Source organism: Misgurnus anguillicaudatus, chromosome 24 (genome assembly GCF_027580225.2).
Source record: "Misgurnus anguillicaudatus chromosome 24, ASM2758022v2, whole genome shotgun sequence".
In the NCBI taxonomy this organism is placed as follows: domain Eukaryota; kingdom Metazoa; phylum Chordata; class Actinopteri; order Cypriniformes; family Cobitidae; genus Misgurnus; species Misgurnus anguillicaudatus.
Genome location: NC_073360.2, coordinates 35,361,167 through 35,381,294, shown reverse-complemented (window position 1 = coordinate 35,381,294; position 20,128 = coordinate 35,361,167). Strand labels below are relative to the sequence as shown.

General features: G+C 35.4%; 1 protein-coding gene and 4 non-coding genes across 7 annotated transcripts in view; 2 read left to right on the top strand and 3 right to left on the bottom strand.

The window, feature by feature from the left end:
* The first annotated feature begins 1,750 nt into the window (after positions 1-1,750).
* On the top strand, positions 1,751-1,822 carry trnap-agg (transfer RNA proline (anticodon AGG)). Its single transcript has one exon. It is a non-coding gene; the product is annotated as a tRNA-Pro (tRNA).
* A 227-nt stretch (positions 1,823-2,049) lies between these two features.
* On the bottom strand, positions 2,050-2,121 carry trnaw-cca (transfer RNA tryptophan (anticodon CCA)). Its single transcript has one exon. It is a non-coding gene; the product is annotated as a tRNA-Trp (tRNA).
* A 248-nt stretch (positions 2,122-2,369) lies between these two features.
* Positions 2,370-2,441, top strand: trnap-ugg (transfer RNA proline (anticodon UGG)). Its single transcript has one exon. It is a non-coding gene; the product is annotated as a tRNA-Pro (tRNA).
* A 3,423-nt stretch (positions 2,442-5,864) lies between these two features.
* trnai-aau (transfer RNA isoleucine (anticodon AAU)) lies at positions 5,865-5,938 on the bottom strand. Its single transcript has one exon. It is a non-coding gene; the product is annotated as a tRNA-Ile (tRNA).
* A 1,073-nt stretch (positions 5,939-7,011) lies between these two features.
* The window catches only part of ngef (neuronal guanine nucleotide exchange factor), a 48,062-nt gene continuing 34,945 nt past the window's right edge, over positions 7,012-20,128 (bottom strand). For all 3 annotated transcript variants that reach the window (XM_055197261.2, XM_055197260.2, XM_055197259.2), the window contains exons 9-16: positions 17,161-17,290; positions 17,004-17,078; positions 15,933-16,022; positions 14,468-14,631; positions 13,605-13,763; positions 11,449-11,528; positions 11,108-11,212; positions 7,012-8,214 (exon numbers count right to left, since the gene is read on the bottom strand). In XM_055197261.2, the coding sequence (XP_055053236.1) occupies positions 7,997-8,214; positions 11,108-11,212; positions 11,449-11,528; positions 13,605-13,763; positions 14,468-14,631; positions 15,933-16,022; positions 17,004-17,078; positions 17,161-17,290 (1,021 nt within the window). In that variant the 3' untranslated portion in view covers positions 7,012-7,996. The remainder of the gene's footprint in view (positions 8,215-11,107; positions 11,213-11,448; positions 11,529-13,604; positions 13,764-14,467; positions 14,632-15,932; positions 16,023-17,003; positions 17,079-17,160; positions 17,291-20,128) is intronic.

Genomic DNA, 20,128 nt, shown 5'->3' with positions numbered 1-20,128 from the left:
TGACAGATGGGACACCCTAAGGACTCGCAGACTAAGCGAGCACACGAAATTTAGGTCCACGAGACCGAAAGTCCACATGAAGTGCGTCATTTGGGACAGGGCCTGAATTTCTCCAGCTGCTCTGCAGTGGCGGTTCTAGGGAGGGGTCAGCGGGGGCCAGTGCCCCTGTGACGAAAAGCCTGGACCCCATTGTGGCCCCCCTAAATGTGGGGTGTGAAATTATTTGTACAATTTTTTTTGTGATTTTTGTTTTTTACATCCGTAATTAGACAGTGGCATAAACATGGTATTTGGCCTGTTAATGCCTTTAGTGCAGAAAATTATTTGACAAGAATAAGGTCTAAATGTAACTGGCCCCTCTAACAGTACAACTGGCCTCAGATTGGCCCCCCCAGTTGAAATGGTCTAGATCCGCCACTGCTGCTCTGCTCTGGACCTCATAGTCATACATACTATTGGACAGGACAATCAAAATCAGTTGAACCTGACCGTTAAAGACTTTACAGTAATCTCATCTGTGCTCCAGATATCTCAGTATTGTGAAATTGGTTTTAGATACTGGCGATTTCGAAAAACTGTTTCATGAAGTATCGATACTTTACAAATCTTTTGTTCCCCCCACTAGTGGGAGTTAATCGCAACAGAACCTATTAATCGCATTTTATTTATTTATTATTGCAAGGATAAAAAAATAGTAATTTGAAAATGTTTCAAGTAATCAGGCTTGGCATAAATACAATAAAAGTATAAAGTAGGAAAGGAAGGCAACCATTAAAACAATAAAAAAAGAAAAGAAAAAACACAGAGGCAAACGATTCATGTAACATTTATCAGATCATACAGATTCACAAATTTGACACTTTTTCCCTTATGAAAATAAACCATGTTTTTACTACAGTTAAAAAAACATGGTAACTGTAGTAAAACCATGGTAACCACAAAATAACCATTACATTATGACAACCATGGTTTTCAAAAACCAAATGGTTTGTGTAGTAAAACCATGGTTTTGCTGATAGTAATCAGTACACCAAAAAACATTGTTACTACACTTTTACCACAATAAAAACATGGTTAAATTTTGTAAGGGTTGGTTGTTAATCTTCATTAGTGTCATAATTAAATAATTAAGGTCACAATAAAAATTGCTTAGTTTGGGAACTGTTGAGGAAAATGTACATTTATGAATATATTTGCAAATTTTTACATTTTTTAAAATATGTTTTTAAGAAAAGTTAATTATTTCACTTAGTTTAAAGCCATTAAGTAAAAGTGTATTCGTTTCTGATTCGAAAACGGATCTAGAATGGACGGAAAGGTACACCCGAACGATACCCTGATTTATAAATAATCAGTTTGCCCTAAATAAAACTAAAAACACAGAATAAACTTTTACTTTGGCCTAGTTAGGATAAATAATTTATTTTTCTTACAAACATACTTTTAGAAAAACATTTGCTTTTATTTTGTAAAAATTTGTAAAATATTTGCTTTTACAACGTTTAACCAGAAGATGGCGCCATATTTATGTGTTTCGAACGCGCTTCGAAACAGTGAATCATTTTTCGAAGCAATTGGTTCGAAAAGCTTAGTTTCTCCCAATAGTTTTGGAGGACTTTGATGTTTCTAATTCAGCATTAAAACAATTTCTGCCAGTTCTAGCTCTGTCTGCATTGCTATTAGTAATAAAACATTGCTGAGATGTGCCTTTGGTGTGGATCTAGCAGAACTCGTAAGTAGCGGGCTGTGCGGCTCGTTGGTCTAGGGGTATGATTCTCGCTTAGGGTGCGAGAGGTCCCGGGTTCAAATCCCGGACGAGCCCATATTTATGATTCTCTATTAAGAATGATTTATGTAAACAGTTTATATTACATTTTATTTAAATTACAATAGCACATTCTACTTAAATCACGTGGTGTTTGTTTGATCGATTAATGGTTAATTGTCCTTATAGAGCGCTTGAGCAGAACACAAACGTTTGCGCTGAAACAAAAACAGCGCGACATGAACAAATATTCAAAACTTCCATTAAGGAAGAATAGAAAACAATGACCCCGACGTGATTTGAACACGCAACCTTCTGATCTGGAGTCAGACGCGCTACCGTTGCGCCACGAGGTCCCATGATAGGTGGAGTTGGAAAAATATGTCTTTGTTTATGTTCATGTTCCGGTGAAAAACGAAAATAAAATTTCACAATTCACATATGTATGTTAAGAACTTAGACTTACTTTGTTTTCAACTTTGATTAAACTGAAAATTCAGCCCTAAAAGGTACATATTACATATTGGCACATTTCGATTCGAACAGGACAGATTTTGATACTATGATACACTCAAATATTTATAGTTTCAAACATACACTATGCGGCTCGTTGGTCTAGGGGTATGATTCTCGCTTTGGGTGCGAGAGGTCCCGGGTTCAAATCCCGGACGAGCCCTTCTTTTCTTAACCATTCAGAAACTTAAATTTATAGTAAAGACTTTGACAAAAAAGGAACGAACGCATTTTCATACAGATAGCAAAACAGTTAGCACAACATTTAAACAAACGGTAAAGCGTCGGTTTGGTGATCGGTTCACACGTGCATCCAATAAAAAAATCTCATGTAAAACATTAAACTGTCAAAGCGTTTCTTGAGAACCAAGATCATTTCGTATGGTAAATAAATGGTGTTTGATTGTAGCACCTTGTTGTTAAATAATATAATGAACTTATTTAAAGGCAGGGTATACGGACTACCGGCATATCCGGGAACTTGACTGTAAATTTCGTCACCGCCCCTTTTTGGGGGAAAAACCAGACCTTCCATTGACTTCCATTCAAAATAGCGGAACAAAGCAACGTTTTTACACAGCCGGCAGGCGTAAATAACTTATGAAATAATCACTCAGATTAAACATGTTGAGTAATTATCTGTCCACCCTGCCTGCTATAGAGCCCGAAAGATACATTAACACAGGGGTTTTCAAACTTTTTGTGTGTGTGGACCACTATTTGTAATCAAGAATTTTCGCGGACCACCTCATAATACTCATAATAAAATATGTCTACACAAAGTCCTTAATTTATCTGCACCTCTAAATAGGTTTACTAACACTAAAACTATAACTGGTCATCACATCAGTACAACAGATTCTTAAAACATATTCTTAAAATTTTTTATTTTTCTTAAACAAATATATTATTTTATATTTTATTTTGGCTTTACACAGACCACCTGCAGTACCCTCACGGACCACAGTTTGGGAATGACCGCATTAACACATTTAATTTGGTCAATCTAAAAACATGTCTCTTTCATTCTCACAGTGTCAAATTTGTGTAACAACGCCATCCAGTGATTGCTGGAAATATCGCTAAGCCAGTTAGTTGTATGGCTGGACGGAAAAGTGCACTCATTACTCTAAATATAAAGACATAATATATGAACGAAGTAACTTTCAAATACGAAGTAAAATCATTCACTTGCTTCCCTGTTGACTCGATGAGGTACGAGTAAATGTCCGGGTAAGGCACCTCTGGTCAATAGGGAGCGTTGTTACACAAATTTGACGCTGTGAGAATGAAAGAGACATGTTTTTATATTGACCAAATTAAATATGTTAATGTATCTTTCGCACTCTATGGCAGGCAGGGTGGACAGATAATTACTCAACATGTTTAATCTGAGTGATTTCATAAGTTATTTACGCCTGCCGGCTGTGTACGAACGTTGCTTTGTTCACCTATTTTGAATGGAAGTCAATGGAAGATCTAGTCTGATTTCCCCCAAAAGTGGGCGTGAACCTGTTCAGAGACATTCTATGACGTTGCGCCGGTTGTGCGCATCTCATTTGATCCAGAAACATTTTAGTTATGCTGGTTAAAAGTCTCCTCACATCCTGATAGCAATCACTATGTCAAGTTCTTTAAATGTATTAGAAATGTATGTCATCTGTGAAAGGCGTAGGACCACAAAATGTTCAACCAATCATAGATCTCGGTCCGAACTGACGTTGCCTTTTTGTCCCTCATCCAATGCTCCCGCGCAATTTGTTCACATGCGTTCACTTCCCGTCTGTAAACAGAGGGAGAATGGCAAACTTTTCTGCTGAATTGACAACCTGTACAGGAGCCACAAAACGAAAGACATGTTTTATAACAACAACAGCAAAAACTGTCTGAATCAGCAAAGAGCAAAAACCCAAATTAACATCGGTAATACATTTAATACATTTTAATAAAGCATCCATGAGTCATTTATTTGTCATTGGTGTTACCTGTGATTTAAACAACATTAATGTTGATACTAAATATTTTTTCTCATTACACCTTGTGTATTTAGTTAAAGGTTGAGTAGAGGAATGATAACAGCAAAAAAATAATTGATTATTAATATTTGTTTAATTAAATTCTTCATCTTTACCCAGTATTGTATGAAATTATTTGATTCTCAGTTTGACTTTTTCTTTAAAACCAACAAAAACAAACATATTCAACCAAAAAGGCTTTGATGCAAAGACTGAAATATCGACAATGTCTTACATCCCATATCAACAACAAAATATTACTAGAAAGTACAAGAAAGTACATTCATAACACCAAAACTTGGTTTAACACCAATGACACAATATAACACCAATGAAACAATGTAACACCAATGACAACATTAGAATATAATAATAGATAATGAATTGAAATGAAGAAAATGGCTGCCATTAGACATGTGCTATTTCATCAGAGATGTAACAATCACATACCTATTTAGTATAATGTATTTTTATGTAAAGATCTTAACACTCCCAGCTATAAAAAGAGTAACACTAATTGCATCCAAAAAATCTTATCTCAAAATTCTTAGATATATCATGATATTTTAGACAAATAAAGTAAGACATCTCACAAACCTTTTGCCTTCCTCCACTGCACTTCTTTCACTGACCTCTTGACCCATGAAAAACTTCAAAGAGCTAATGCATTATTTCAAAATAAAAGTGCTTTGGGTAGGGTAACACCAATGACATAAATTTGGGGGACAAATATTTATTTGATATTATTCATTATTCAGTGTATTTTTACCATTTCAGTGTTGTAGTAAATTCATACAGGGTTAAAGGTAAATGTACATTTGATTTGTTTATAAACAACATGGTTTTAAATAAGAAGTAAACAGTTCAACTTCCATGTATGATCAAAGGGACAGGGCAATTTTCAGGACCAGACATTTTAAAAAAAGTTTTTAAAAAGAAAAGAAAATTAAATAAATGAACTCTCTCATCATTTTAAGGACAATCTATATTTATTAAATATATATCATTATGGGATTATTGGGTCAAATTAAATGATTAAGGGGTCTTCAAAAGCAAGGGACAAGCTTTCCACCTTTTTTGTAGAATGACCCAGATGCAAACAGCTCCAGGAGGCAAAGGGTCTGAAAGGGTCGTTGCAGTTTATTTTTGTAAGGTTAGTCTGCGATATGTTTGTTCTGAGATGGATTCCAATATTCTACTGTGATGAAACGTTGTGTTGCTTATGAAATTTGTGTTCGTTTATGGATTAGCGTCTACACAACCGAAAGTGTGCTTTAACTAATTCTGATGTAAACCAGTTGTTTATGATGGTTATTTTGGTGAAGATATTCACTTTGTACTGCAAAGTTTTGTCACTGGTGAATGACATGCGATGTGACTGTATGATCTGTGTGTGTTCCACTGATGTGTTTTGAATGAGGCGTGACTTTGGCGATCGTGATTTCATTGCTAGTCGGCTACCGTTAACATTTTTCAAAATGTGATACCCTACCTCTAAATAATAAAACAGCACGTAAACAATGAATATGCAATAATATGCGTTGTAGCTACTTGAAAAATAAAATTGTACTTGGCCAGTACGGGGATCGAACCCGCGACCTTGGCGTTATTAGCACCACGCTCTAACCAACTGAGCTAACCGGCCACAAGAACATAATTGCTGAAGTTTAGTATATAACACTCCTTTATAATATAATATCTCCATTTAAAGTAATGTGTTTGTGCAACTACTAAAAACAAAAAACATAAACAACCAAAATATATAAAACACCAAATATTTCAAAAACGTATTCGTTTTGTACACAACAACCGCCAAACTATAAAACACCAGCAGCTGCATTTAAATCTGCGTAACACTAGATGGCGGCAGAGCCTCTTCAACTTTATTATGTTATCTTTTTTTTACGTTATCATTTAACGTTTTAGAGAGAGTTGTTCACGTCACTATTTAAAACAATTGCAATTATAATCTTGTAATTTTGCTTGATCTTAATATTTTATATGTACAGAGAATTAAAACGAAGTAAAGAAACCTGCTTGACAAAAGACAGCTTGACGAATTTAATCTCGAAACCACTAAAATTCCTGATCATATATCTACTGTCATGCATTGATAAGAAGTTACTGTAATTTCTTCAAACTTGATCTAATCACAGAGTTTGGCACTTTGTGCCTGTCAATAAAATGAATCTTATCTTCCCATCTAAAATAGCCCTGTACAGTATCTGCTCTAATGCTTTTACAGTAAATAGTCAGATATAGTTACCTATCTAATCTAAACTGTCATAGAAAACATTAAAATAAATCCACTTGATTCAATCCAAATACAAGTATAAGATGTGTGTAAACAGTTTGGAAAGAGGAAGTGGTCAGGTGTTGTAGGTTGTGTGGTGTCTGCTGCAAGAGGCGAGCTTCAGGAAATGCCTGCATGAGTGTGATCTTAAATATATCAAGAGATTAAAAACACTTGCGCTTGTTTGTAATATGCAGTTAGACAATATAAACATCAAAAGTGCATTTTAATATACATTCCCGGCCTAATTGTTGATTTATTATTTGTGCACATTTATCTCAAATATATATATTTAATAAATAAATAAATAAATAAATATATATATATATATATATATATATATATATATATATATATTAAATATGTGTTACATTTAGATGAGGATTTCTGTAAGCAGAAAAATAAATAACACATCTTCTTCATGCTTGGGTTCATCGTTTATTAGATGAGCAGAGATATCCGAGATTTATTTTCATTAAACAATAAATTATATTTTTACAAAATGAAATGGGACAATTATTTTTCAATTACATTGTACCACGTTTGGACATATAAAGTATTCATATGTACATGCACACACACACACCAAAAACTACAAAAAACATCAACTCCAGCTGAGCAGTGAGTGTCATCTCTCATGTAAGTTACATTCTCTCTCTGAAAATATTCATGTTAGACGAGATTAAGATTACACTCCATTGTGTAAGTGTGTTTATGCATAAAAACATTGTTTAGTGCGTTTGATTGTGTGTGATTGTACAACGTCTCACACCCTTTGTCAAGTGCAAATCTTCAACGCCACAATGTTCTTCATTATCTCGAGAGCATGCCAACAAAAACGTCTTTCCAGAAGCCAAATATTTACAGTCTGTTAACTTTGTTCATCTCTCTTTTTTTATGTTGATGGAAGAATGAGATTCGTACAATACAGCACAGAGTTTTGTACATCCTCATTAGCTTAGTGTAAAGAATATAAACCTGTATTGTCAGTAAAGGTGTAACCCTGCTTACATTCCTCATCCAGAGAAGCATGACTTTACAAAAGTCCCGATGTAGCATCTACCACCTTCCCCTCCTTCCTGTTTTTGTTTCATCTCATATGTGCAAACATTCACAAAGTCCCCGCATGCGATTGCCAAAGTTGAAATCCTTGATGCCGACAGTGTGTTAGGACTGTATGGAGGCAGCAATTTCAAATACACAAGTGCTTATAGTGCAAAAGCTCTTCCAAGACTCTACCAAGTCTTCAATGTGACACCGGACAAGTATTGGTTAAAAACTGGACACAGATTGACTCTTTGTTGGTACAATCCAATGCCACCCTGACATCTACACGGCATCATTTCCAGTTTACCGGATCAGGAATAAGCGAATGGTAACGTTGATGTGATGTCATGTCCTGCTCCGTAACTACAGGTTGGTCCAGCTTGGATTGTACTGGGGACTTTTAGTCGCACGTCGCCCCCTAGAAGCGGCTCTGGACCCCTGCGCTCCCTCCTGAGCTTGGTGGATCCGCTGACACTCTTTAAGGTTTTGAGCTCGAACCTCCGCGCTCATAATCCTCTCCACCACCCGGATGGGAAACCAACCCCTTTCTCCATCATGCAACCTCTCACCCAACATCCAGCCTAAAACAGAGAAATGCATTAAACAATCAGAAAAAAGTAAACAGTAAGGGCGTGTAACAAAAAAAATAATAAGTAATGCCAGGAAATGACATATATGGAAATAGGGGTGGGCGATATGAGCAAAATCTTCTATTGTGATAGGATTCATTTTATATCATAATAACGATATTTATCACGGTACAGTTTTTTATGTTATTAAAATATTTAATGTCATATAATTTTCATTATTCTTACAAAAAAGCATATACAAGCTTAAAAAATAAACAAAACTCAAGCTTACTGAAGATAAACAGTTAGCGATGAAACAAGGATAATAAATATTAATGTGTGTGTATTACTAAAGGGCATACACACTAAACGCGAGTTCGATTTGGGCGAGTAGATTACATACAAAGTCAACGTAAAGACGCGATCATTCGCATCCTCGCATAGGGCGATGCGAATGATGCAAATTGGGCGACGCGATTGTGGCAAAAACACGCGCTATTCACCTCAAACATGCCTTTGCGCAAGTTAAAAATATTCATCTAGGCAACACGATGACACGCGTTTCGTGTGTACGTAGCATTACACGTGTGTTTTTTCTTTCAGCTATTTACTTTCTCTTAAGCCTTAAATGGTCGTGTTTATGAGGATACTTGCAAAGATGGGAATTTTGGCGCATATATAAGATTTTAAGGCTAATAAAGCGGCAAAAATGCTCATGAGCTTAAAGGAATAGTCTACTCATTTTCAATATTAAACTATGTTATTACCTTAACTAAGAATTGTTGATACATCCCTCTGTCATCTGTGTGCGTGCACGTAAGCGCTGGAGTGCGCTGCAACACTTCGATAGCATTTAGCTTAGCCCCATTCATTCAATGGTATCAAACAGAGATAAAGTTAGAAGTGACCAAACACATCAACGCCCCCCCTACTTAAGACGAGTAGTTATACGAGCAAGTTTGGTGGCACAAAACAAAACGCAGCGCCCTTCCAAGCGGACCCAAAAGAGGAACCATATTTTATGGTGTAATAGCACTTCGCCTGAAAAGTCCGCTCCCCTTCTCACTCTCATAATGGGAGAGGGAGGGTGTTACTGCGCCGAGTCAAAGTACTCCCAAAAGTGCTATTACGCCATAAAATATAGTTCCTCTTTTAATTCCGCTTAGAAAAGCGCTACGTTTTATTTTGTACCACCAAACTTGCTCGTATAACTACTCGTCTTAAATAGGAAAAACGTTGATGTGTTTGGTCACTTCTAACTTTATATCTAAATGGTACCATTGAATGAATGGGGCTAAGCTAAATGCTATCGAAGCGTCGCAGCGCGCTCCAGCGCTTACGTGCACGCACACAGATGATAGAGGGATGTATCAACAATTCTTAGTTAAGGTAATAACATATTTTAATATTGAAAATGAGTAGACTATTCCTTTAATGGGCAGCGGATGCGCGACTTGCACACTCCTCACACGCAAAAATTGCGCGCATAAAGCTCTGTTGTTTGCGTTTCAATGGCTTAAAATAACTTGTTTTAAAACTGCAGAGCTGAAATACGTGTACAAACGTTACATTCTCGTGACCACACGCACAGCAACGTGGTGTGGGCGCGTAACTTCGATAGAGACGATAGTCCAAAATCTCTCGTTTCTGAGAAATTTTGGACATAACTATTGTTGTTTATTCAGTCCTCTTTTGTTTTTATTTATTTAACCTTTATTTAACCAGGTAAAATCAGTTAAGAACAAGTTCTCATTTACAACTGCGACCTGGCCAAGATAAGGCAGAAACAGTGCGACACAACAGAGTTTTAAAGATGTCTTTTTTGGATTGTTTGACTGCTTGGAAGAGAATACAAGTAAATTTTATATAATTAATTTATGTTTCCTGCTAACGTTAGCTACATTTCACATAGGCCTTCATAAGCAAAAATGTACTTGATCCAAACCTCTATTTTCTTTATTGAAAGATGATCTAGACAAGTATGTGGAAAATAATTAATCCTAAAGCAATGAAAACTATATCTATTATCCTTTTAATTATGTCCTTTTAATTTGTATATTTGCGTTATTGTCCTCTGTGTATTCCTGGCATTATTTGTAATTAAATTTTTTCTTATTTTATTATTTTCCCCCTTTTAATTTATTTTACGACTGTATCATTACTGCTGTAATGTGTTTTTTTTACTTAATAAAAAAATCTTGCATCAAAAGTAAAATTCTACTAGTTTATCATATATACTGGTTTATCGCCCACCCCTATAGACCATTTCATCGGGCGCACGCGCAGTGCAGTGACGTGATACGTGTCTGGTCTGAACTTTACTTCCTGTTTAAGTTTTTTAATGGTCTGACTAGTTGCTAAAACTGAACTCTTAACCAAATACCGCGTCGAAAATATCAAATGTTTTGGGTTCCTATGTAATCTACACATTGTTTATTTTGCTTGTTATATAAATAAACTACTTTAAAATTACTCTGTTATTATTTATTCTTCACAGAGTTTACCAGAAGTTACGTGATGACCACGAAAGCCGCGTGTTTATGTTGTTACTGCTGAAACCGTCTATATGGAAAGCGGCAAATATATCGTCCAGGACTGCACGATATTTAAGGAAAAACCAATATGCAATACTTTCTACATTTTATAAGTATTCAATATGCAGTACAATAATGCTTTAGGTTTTTGAAATCAATAAAAATTATATTTAAAAAAATCCGGCTATTGCAAAACCATTGCAATGTGCATATATTATGCAGCCCTAATATTGCTCTTTATTTGTGTAGATGTGCTAGAGGTTGCATAACTAACTAGCTCTGCTTATAGTCAACACATAGAAAAAAATCTACAAACTTGTAATATTCACACAGCAGATTTTGAGTAGATGTGTGTGTGTCAGAGATCTCACCATCATCCGTGCACTCCAGAAGGTGAAGGACATCAGCCATTTCCACAGAGAGCTCATCCGGTTCCTGTGAGGAGTACGACTGGATACACTGCACTTGTGGAGAATCTGATACGCACCGACATAAACAATTAATCATCATACTGCACACAGATGACACTTTATTTCAGCTTTTTTTGTTTATAAGCACAGTGTGATGGTGTGTTTCAAGCCTCACTTCCTTCACGGCCAGATTCTTTATTTACAAATACAAAACCTCATAAGTGACTAGCCAGCATAAGTGTAGTATTAAATAACAGAGGTCAAGTATGCTTTCAAGATCAATAGAAACTCCTCATCTTTACCTGGTTGCTGTGCACTGGTTGAGAGGAATCTTGTGCGACGGTTTGGAGTCAAAGCGTAGATCCAGCGTAGTTTGTCGCTTCTGTAAACATTCAATCAACCATTAGTGATTCACAAGGTAAGTGTGTCTTTGTATCTCTTTGGTGTGGAGATTATGGATGCACAATATATTGAATCTACCGGAATATCACAATACGCATATCTCAATAACATTTACTTTAGTTTTTATCACGCTGATGTAAATTCAAAAGTTTGTTTTTAGTTAGTTATTTAATGCTATAAAAACGGTGGTGTGATGTCATGATTGACAGCTGTGATATGCGCATTCTGCGAGAATGATGGATTTCGTGGCTTTACTTCCTGCTCACTACTGCGCAGCACTGGTCCCAAAATCGCTACTGCGCAGACTCAAGACCCATGATGGTAGCGCCGTATCGGGACACTGGCGGCTTCACTTTTCACAAATGGAAGCGAACGGGCGTCGTCCATCTTTTTTACAGTCTATGCTTTACACAGTCAAAGTTTTAGTTCGATTTTAGTTCAACAGAAAAACTGGCACACAAATGTTAGTGTAATACATGTATGTTGGGCAAAAAAATAGATTTTTCGATTAATCGTTTTTTTTCACGTAGTATATTCAGAATCGATTCTCAAAAAGCAAAATCGATTTTTTTCATATATTTTTTCTGCAAACATTGAACATAAGATAAACGTTAATCTAACTACTAGTCTTCTTCACTAGATGTCACCCTCTTATTTGCATTGCGTGATGTTACCAAGTCCTTAAAATGGACGTTTCAGGTGCTTCATCGACGTTGATGCCACTTTTTACATAACAAGTAAGAGGTATGTAAGCATTTTAGATTTTACTAGCAAGAAAACGACGATAGTGTTGTGGCTTTTAATTTCTTTTTATTAATTACCCACTTGTAAACTTATGTTCACTGTTCTTTTTATTAATATAGTATTTGTATTAAATCTATATTCATTGAGTTGAATCGAGAATCAAGTATAAAAACCGACCCAAGATCCGGAATCGAAAATTGAATCGAGAATCGAAATCGAATCGATTTGATAGCTTGTGAATCGAAATTGAATCGATCTGGAACATCTGAATCGATACCCAGCCCTACACCACAAGATATTCAGGCCCATTTCCCCCCTTACGACAGTCCTAGGTAGAGTCCCGATCGTGTTCGTGGTTGCACCGATTATCTTAATCACATAATTTTCACAAAAATCACAGATTTTTCTGTGGTGCCCAGTGCGTTAGGAGCATCTGAATCTGCTCGGAATCATGTAGGGGTCGCACTGCAAAAAATGATTTTCAACAAAAAAAATTCTTGGTATTTTTGTCTTGTTTTCAGTAAAAATATCAAAAAATTCTTAAATTAATATACTCCCTCTTGATGAGCAAAACGACCCAAGAAAATAAGTCCAGCCTATAGACCAAAAATATCAAACATAAGTGAATTTGTGCATAAAACATGGAAAAAAAAATCTGCCAATGGGGTAAGCAAATTTTTCTTGAATTTAGGGTTTAAGAAAAATGTTTAAGATTTTTTTGTTTACCCAATTAGCAAATTTTATTGCTTGTTTTATCCACAAAATCACTAAAAACTAGACTTTTTCTTGGGTCGTTTTGCTCATCAAGAAAAACCATCTTAATTTAAGAATTTTTATATATTTTTACTGAAAAATACAAATACTAAGACATTTTTTCTTAAAAAAATTGTTTTTTTTGCAGTGTAACAACTACATGGCGTAGCATACACAGTCCAAAGTGAGATGGACATCAGAGATGTAAAAAAGCAGTCCATTGTATTAATGCCATTTTTTTATGGCCATTGTTTGCAATGTGTGTTCACTGTTCAAGAAACATCGCAAGGTCTTCGCAAGATTTCCTGTGTTCTCAGCTGAGACCCGCATTGTTTGTGAAGTTAATTTCCTTCTAAGTTAATCTGATGGTGTGGTGTCATGACCACATAGCGACCGTCTACACACTATAGGAACAAACGTTTTAAATAAATTTTTTTCTCGTCTATGACTGTGGTCTCTCACATTTTGAAAATCTGATAAGATTAAAAAAATCTTCTGGTGTGTACCCGGCTTTAGACTTTTGTGGTCAATTAATGTAATAAGCGGAGATCATCCTCACATGGTTTCTGTCTTGAGCATGTAGCTGACTTCTCGGTCTTCTTGGTTCTCCATCAGTTTCAGCACAAATGTGCAAGCCAACATCTGACCTTGATCTTCCAGATCTTCTGTCCTCAGCATAGAGCGACTGCACGAGTCCAGAACCTGGTACTTCTCTCCACTGATACACAAATATAAAAAACACAACAAATAAATACAACAACAGCAGACAAACATAGCAATTCCATAGCGATTGTATGGGTAATGATGGACTCATATATTGGTCTCGTCTTCAAATCAGCAATACCTGTCATGCTTTTGGTAATTAACATAGCTCTATTATACATTGGCTTTGTTAATTTATAATAAACGACACATATTCTAAGTCAATTTTGCATCAAAATTTTGCAATTGTGAACCTGGACCCCTGGAGTCGCATGGGTATATTTGTAGCAATAGTAAAAAATACACTTTATGAGTCAAAATGTATTGATTTTTATGCCAAAAATTATTAGGATATTAACTAAAGATCATTTATTTATCATTAGTCATATGTGTTGGTAAAGACTTCATTTGGACAACTTTAAAGGCGCTTTTCTCAATAGATAGATAGATGGATATTAGTTAATTTACATATTTGGCAGATGTTTTATCCAAATTGACTTTCAGTGCATTAAAAAATGTTTGACCCCTAAGATCAAACCTATGACATTTGTGTTGCTAAGGCAATGCTTTACTAATTGAGCTACAGGATCAAATTAAGTTTAAAACATCAGGGGGCACGATTATGTGTTCATTTTTAAAATCATGTTTATCCTTAACCCATATGATGATTAACCAGTACTGGTCTACCACTATTTGATGGTGTTATAAAGTGAAGATCACCTGGAGCTGCGTTTGGTGATGAGGAGCAGGTTATTGAACAGAAACAGATAAATGGGTTGGTAAAGTCTGCGGCTGCGCATGGTCCTGGTGCTCTTGGGTCCTGACATCGACTGGACTTCACCTTTCTTCAGAAGCCAGCGAGAGTGTGAAATCACGGGCACTGACTGTAAATGAAAGGTGAACACATCATATTACGAATTTTTACAGATGAGGATTTGATATTACTTTATAATAAACCATACATAAACAGTTTTTTGAGCATTGTCTTCTCTTCCGCGTCTGTTGTGAAGAGCATGCACAAGACTAAAGTCATGTGACGCGGCTGACGTGTTATCTGGTGCACCCCGGCTGTTTTTTGTGTGCGTCTGGGCTTCGTTTACAATCTGAGGGAGACGCACGCTGTAAGTTTGAAAAAAAACTTTGCAAACATGTCTGAGGATAACACATCATCTGCGTCACTGCAGTCACGTGACTTTAGTCTCGCGCATGAGCTTTACAACAGACACAGAAGAGAAGACAATGCTGAATAAAGTTGTCATTTTTGTTCTTTTTAGACCAAAATGTATTTTCGATGCTAACACATTCTAACTGACCCACTGATGTCACATGTACTACTATTTAAACGTGCATCATGGCTCTGTCTTCTGAAAAAATAAATGCATAGAAGGTGGAAAAGTCTTCTGTATGCGCGGTGCAGAATATGACAGAGGCACGTGCATTTGCTTACTAGTGTTGCCAGATTTGCATGAAAAATACAACAGAATAAAAAATCCACGAATAAACCAAAATAAATCCAAATGCTTTACCTCAAAGATTAAAATATTGGGACCGGCAGCTATTCACTTTAATAACACCAAAAACTTAATCGCTTCATGAGCCAAAAGCCATAACCTGTTAAGTGACACAACGCTATCTAAAAAAGACGAGGACCTGGCAACGGTGCAAGACAGCGCTGAGAAAAGCAGCCTCACAAAAGCACAACACAACGGCAAGGCTGTGGTTTATTGCAAAACATAACGTTGAATAATATTTTGGTCAAAGCTGTGAATGATAACATGAAACGTTAAATTGTTGCTATGGTTAGCACTGTATCATTCATCACAGTTTCGGGAGCGAGTCTCATTTCGTACACACATGGAACGATCATTTAGGGGATTCACTCCCGCATTTGTCAGTAAAGTTTCCCGAAATTTTCATGGCTTCTCATACGAAGCCATCATACAGGTTTAGGAAACAGTATTATAGACTGACATTATGGTACTTTTGTGAGGTTTTATTTATATAAATCGAGAGCCTAATAGTTAATTTTATTGTTTGGAAAAGGATTTTAAATGTTACATAAAACATTTAACTTTATGGGAGAAAGAAAATCATATGGGTGTGCTAAAAACACCATTAACGCAAGTAAACAATGGCAGAATTAAAGTGAGAATGTTTTGCATTTTTTGTATCTTTTGTATTGTACCTTTGTCTTGAAATCGAGTTTTTTCTCAATGTTGATCAGCTCTTCAGTGCGACTCATCTTCCTCACGCCTTCATTGCACTCCTTTACAATCTGAAAGCCACAAACACTGTTTGTCAGGGAAATCCCAATAATATCTATTAATAATCTAAGCAAATAAGACAACACAAAACACCCAAACATTTAAATAAATTTTGGGAATTTTTATATAAAAACGAATATAATTATTTAGTCCATGTATGAATTTTGATTCTTGTGGGAACTGCCCTGTTCATCAGGTTTCACTGTTCTTGAGGGCATGTTGTCATCACAATAAGAAAAACACGCACCCACACGAGAACAAGTCTGACTGAAAAACATTTACAGGATTCACTTTCATCAGGAGAATCAGCTGAGAACCGTTTGGCAAATGAACTAATGTAATAATAAACTCATTAATTTACTGTACGATCTTTTGTGCAATGACTTCATTTGACATTTGTTTAAACATGATCAGTTTATGCAATACGATGCATTCATGTCATGTCTTGCTTATTGTGTATAACTTATAAAAACCCTTCCCATGTTTATCAAACCTAAAACTACATATTCAAAACTAAATCCTAGATTTCTTTTACTTGATCATTGTAGTGTCATGTATGAACACAACATATGCAAGAGCAAATACACTCTTAAAGCTGTTTTCCTTTTAAGGATTCTAATATGTATCATTTAGGAACATAATTGTACCTTTAAGGTACCAGTATGCATGCACCATTTAGGTACTTTTGTACCTTCTTGTACCTTTTTTGTGTACAATACTAAATGTTTATGTTTTTATACATTTTGTGCAGACACAACAAAGGTAGAAATAATTATTTTAAGAGGAAAACGATTAAACAAACAGCAGCATTCCACCGAACAATTATTAAAAGTCATTTCTTGGGTGTTTTCTTGGCAAGAACAGGTGTGGCAGGGTAACCTTGGTACCGATGACAGCTGGGTAAAGGTGTGCTTGGCAGGTGAAAGTCTAGATGTATTAATAGCAGAACATCTCACCACACCCAAAAAAAAAAAAAAAAAAACACATCTTACCCTTTCCAACTCTTGATGTGCCAATATTGCAGTTTTTTCTCTGTCTGAATTTTCCTCCACTTTCTTGAGAATATTCTACAATTTAAAGGACTTATTAGTAAGGCAAGATATTTGATGGGATATTTTTGAAATGTTTTGAGAAGTGGATTAAGCTTACTTGAACAAGTAGTTTGAGGCGTGTGATTCGCTGAAAGGGAAGAATGAGGAAGGAGGTGAAGGAAAGGCCCTTAACTCTTGGATGAGTCTCCAGAATGGACATACTCTCCCGGAAACTAGCATTTTCTTGTCTAAACAAAAGATGAAAACACATTTGTCACGTTCACATACAAGCACACAAATGTCATATAAATAAGGGTTGCACAAGATTCAAGAAAATCATGACATGCGATACTTGCTAAATCATGCGATATGTGACCTTGGACCACAAAAACAGATAAAAGGGTCGATTTTTTCCTACATTGAGATTGAATAAATAAGCTTTCCATTTATGTTCTGTATGGTTTGTTAGGATATGAAAATATTTAGCTGAGATACAACTTTTTAAAAATCTGGAATCTGAGGGTGCAAAATATTGAGAAAATCGCTTGTAAAAGTTGTCTAAATGAATCCTAAGCAACACTTTATTAATGATAAATACACTTTTGATATATTTACCGATAGGACAATATATTGCAGATGCTGATATATCAGCAAATTAATTTTTTGGTGGCATCGGCCAATACATTTTTTCATTCGGATAGTGAATTTTATTACTTAAATTTGATGTTTGTAATAAAAAGACACTCAATGTGAAGCCAAAGTCCGACAGATAGTAAAATGACCAATCATTAATCACTTTTTAACATGACGTGTTATGTTGTGTCACAAACAACATCACACTACTTTAACACACTTATTCAAACAGTACCATAAAATGTCAGATCCACATTAATTATGTCTTGTAAATATGTTTTAAGTACTTTTAAGTAAAGGGTATATTTGACGAGTTTCGTTGCAAAACGATATAACCACCGTTTTTTTTTTAATTGTTCAGAAATCTCGTTTTTTGGTTGTGCATTCCAATTAATTTCAATGCAACTGCAGTTGGTTTGTTTTGATTTAAACCTTCATAACTTAAAAAATACAGCTAAGTAGCACCATAAAACAAAATAATAACATGATAACATAATAATAAACATGTTTTGACAAAAATGTAAAAAAAAATGGATTTATCTCGTTTTGCAACGAAACTCTTCATATATAAATGTTATGCATAACTAATTTATTTTTTAGTTTCACCAATTTTCTGTTTGTCTTTTATTTACTATTAACATTTGTGTTATATCCAGTGTTGGGGGTAACGCATTACAAGTAACGTGCATTACGTAATAATAGTACTTTTCTAAAGTAACGAGTAAAGTAACGCATTACTTTATAAATGTACACATTAATATTCAAGTTACTTTTTAAAAAAGTAATGCAAGTTACTTTTCAGTTTAATAAATTAGATTTTTTTTATAAAACACAACGTACTGAATTAAACTCAACGTCACAAAGATTTACGCACTATATGCGTGCATGCCTGAGCGGGAACAATTTTGAGGCCAAAACGGAGATGGCAGGTCAGAGCTTGATATTTGAGATGGAAATGTGCAATTTCTGAATGCAGAACTTCATAGTCATACAAAACATGCGCAAGGCCTGAACGAGATCAAGCCTCAGCCAAATAAGAAAAAGTAATGCAAAAGTAATTTAAAAGTAACAGAAGCATTACTTTCCATGAAAAGTAACTAAGTAACGCAATTAGTTACTTTTTGGGGAAGTAACTTAATATTGTAATGCATTACTTTTAAAAGTAACTTTCCCCAACACTGGTTATATCAGCCTCATATAGGCCAACCATATAAAGCCAAAGCTTTCTTAATTTCGGCATCAACCTAAAAAAAACATATCAAACGACCTCTAATATTTACAGTAGAAAATTTTCAAAATATCTGTGCGACTTATGACTGGTTTCGTGGTCCAAGGTGACATATGTATGTAAATCTATGCAAATCAATTATAATGTGGATATATGCATAAACTGAAAATTACATAACCAACAGACACGCATCATATCTTTATCATTACACAACCATTACTCTCTCTCTCTCTCTCTCTCTCTCTCTCTCTCTCTCTCGATTTAAAAGTTTGACTACACATATCTTTTCAATAAATGAAAATCATTCAGCTACTGCACATCACGTATTTTAATATAATATCTGTATAGGCAAATTCACACAGTTAATGAATGGCACTTCAAATATTTTATTTGAGCCTTGAGTGACCCGTCAGCCCTATAATAACTTACTAAAAACAACTCTATATTTACACCCTGGCACCCACCAAAAAAACAGATTGCCATTAAAAAAAAAGAGTAAAATGTAAAAAAAATGCATTCCTTTAGCACCATTTTATATTTTTTTATCTATACTCGTGATGTTTTATGATTACTCTATTAGTAACACTAAGTTATTTTTATATTTTTGTGTAAATACTGTCAGGTTAAGTGCTTTGGATTTACAATATTCTTGTGTCAACTAAAGTTATTATGTTTAGGGGTTGTGCACACCAAAGCTTTGAAACGCGACTGAAACGCCTTTTTTTAGCTGACTGCCAGCTTTCTTCAGCTGAGTCCTTTGGTTGCTGTGACACTTCTGCTTTGTTTATCAGTCGTTGTATGATGCGCCGGTTGGTTGTTGTGATATTTGTCCCGCCCCTCCTCCACTGTGATTGGACGGCCTTGTGAGAGCTGACATTGACGAGCTGAGCTTTTAACCCAAAGTTGAATATTTTTTAACTTTTGGTGTTAAGCGCTAAGTGCGGAAAAAACACAGAGCGGCGGCTTTCGGTGCGGGCGTAAAGGCTTTGGTGTGCACGCCCCCTTACTGGTCAAAGTCTAATATAGGCCACAAACTCACAATTTCTAGCAAATAAAATATACAAGAGCTTGACATTACTTGACAGATGTTAATTCTTTACAAAAAAACAATTAAACACTAAAGAAATATCAAGATGTTTATTTTAATGCTTGTTTTGTCTTATTTTGAATAATTTACACCATCTTGAGGCCCCCCCATTGAGCCCCGGTCCCCTGGTTGAAAAAC